This window comes from Plasmodium cynomolgi (genome assembly GCF_000321355.1).
Source record: "Plasmodium cynomolgi strain B DNA, scaffold: 1161, whole genome shotgun sequence".
Taxonomy (NCBI): Eukaryota; Apicomplexa; class Aconoidasida; order Haemosporida; family Plasmodiidae; genus Plasmodium; species Plasmodium cynomolgi.
The window spans coordinates 1-1,287 of NW_004193192.1; the positions used below are offsets into that span (position 1 = coordinate 1).

Sequence of the window (1,287 nt, forward strand, 5' to 3'; positions counted from 1 at the left end):
AAGTAAAATTTCTAACTTTATAAAAAAAAAATTAAATAAAATGAAACAAATGAATGATATAATAATAGACAGAATAGTAATAAGAACAATAATTCTATTTCCTTTTGTGGATGGTATGTATATGTCTACATTTTTATATTTAGTTCTATTTTGCATATGTTCATTACGTGCATTTCTAAAATCTTCTAATGCATCACAATAATGACTTTAGTACCATCTTCATATATCTTTATGTATGTTTAATAAGAATTTGAACATTTTCGATCATATTTACATTCCTTATTTTTTTGGGGGGCGGGGTTCAATTGATGCTTTATATACATAAAAATCCTTTTATATTGTAACCAGTTCATCAAGCTTTATATATATTTCACATTTAACATCCACTTTATGCTCGTTATATATTAACAAATCGAATATATTCCCATGATACAATTTTTTAAGTTCACGGTACAGTGATAAGGTAGTGAAACCAGAAAGTAAATTATTAATTACATGGTCATATAACAATAGATTAATTATTACAACATTTTGGTATATCTAGAAATTGAAATTTTTGTTGTACATAATTTAAATATTTCTTAAATATTGAACACCCCTTTATAAAACCTTATTGCCGAAACTACTTTGTATTAGAATCGAATTGAAAACAAATAGAGTCTTCCCATATTTTATTAATAGAATATGCATCTTTAGTATTGTTATAATAGGTGTCTTTATATTTAATATATGAATTTACAAATATATACTATGCAAAGAAAAAATAGTAGAAAAAAAGAACCATAAAAGTATTTAGTATATTGAACACATATTTTTATGAATTCTTAAAAATATAAAATACTTAAATGTTACAAATTATATTAATTTTTTTTTAAATGAAATAAAAAATATAAAAACAATATGAATATAAAAATTTTACTGCTATAATATACATAATTGAAAAAAAAAACATATTAGATAAATTGCACTTGTCGTTTTCACGATAATTATTATTAACAACTTTATTTCAATAATAACTTAATTTAAAGTTCAGAATAATTCTTATAGAATATATATTATACATGCTAAAATTTACCTGTATTATATATGAATTATTTTTAGTAGATTCTTAATTGGATATGGAATTCATTACAATTTTATTATGATAATATAAATATTCATAAATATATAATTTATATATTTTTGAAATTACACATTATTAATTGGGTTTATATTTATTAGGTAAATATCATTAAGGTAAAATGTTTGTCTTATTTATTTTTTTATGCTAAAACTATGATTGAGCAA

At 20.4% G+C, this 1,287-nt stretch overlaps 1 protein-coding gene across 1 annotated transcript; it reads right to left on the reverse strand.

The window, feature by feature from the left end:
* Window positions 1-333: 333 nt before the first annotated feature.
* PCYB_007070 (CYIR protein) lies at window positions 334-690 on the reverse strand (the record flags this gene model as incomplete). Its single annotated transcript, XM_004228128.1, has 2 exons — window positions 334-540; window positions 610-690. 2 exons carry the CDS (start codon window positions 688-690, stop codon window positions 334-336), a joined length of 288 nt encoding a protein of 95 aa, XP_004228176.1.
* Window positions 691-1,287: the final 597 nt, after the last annotated feature.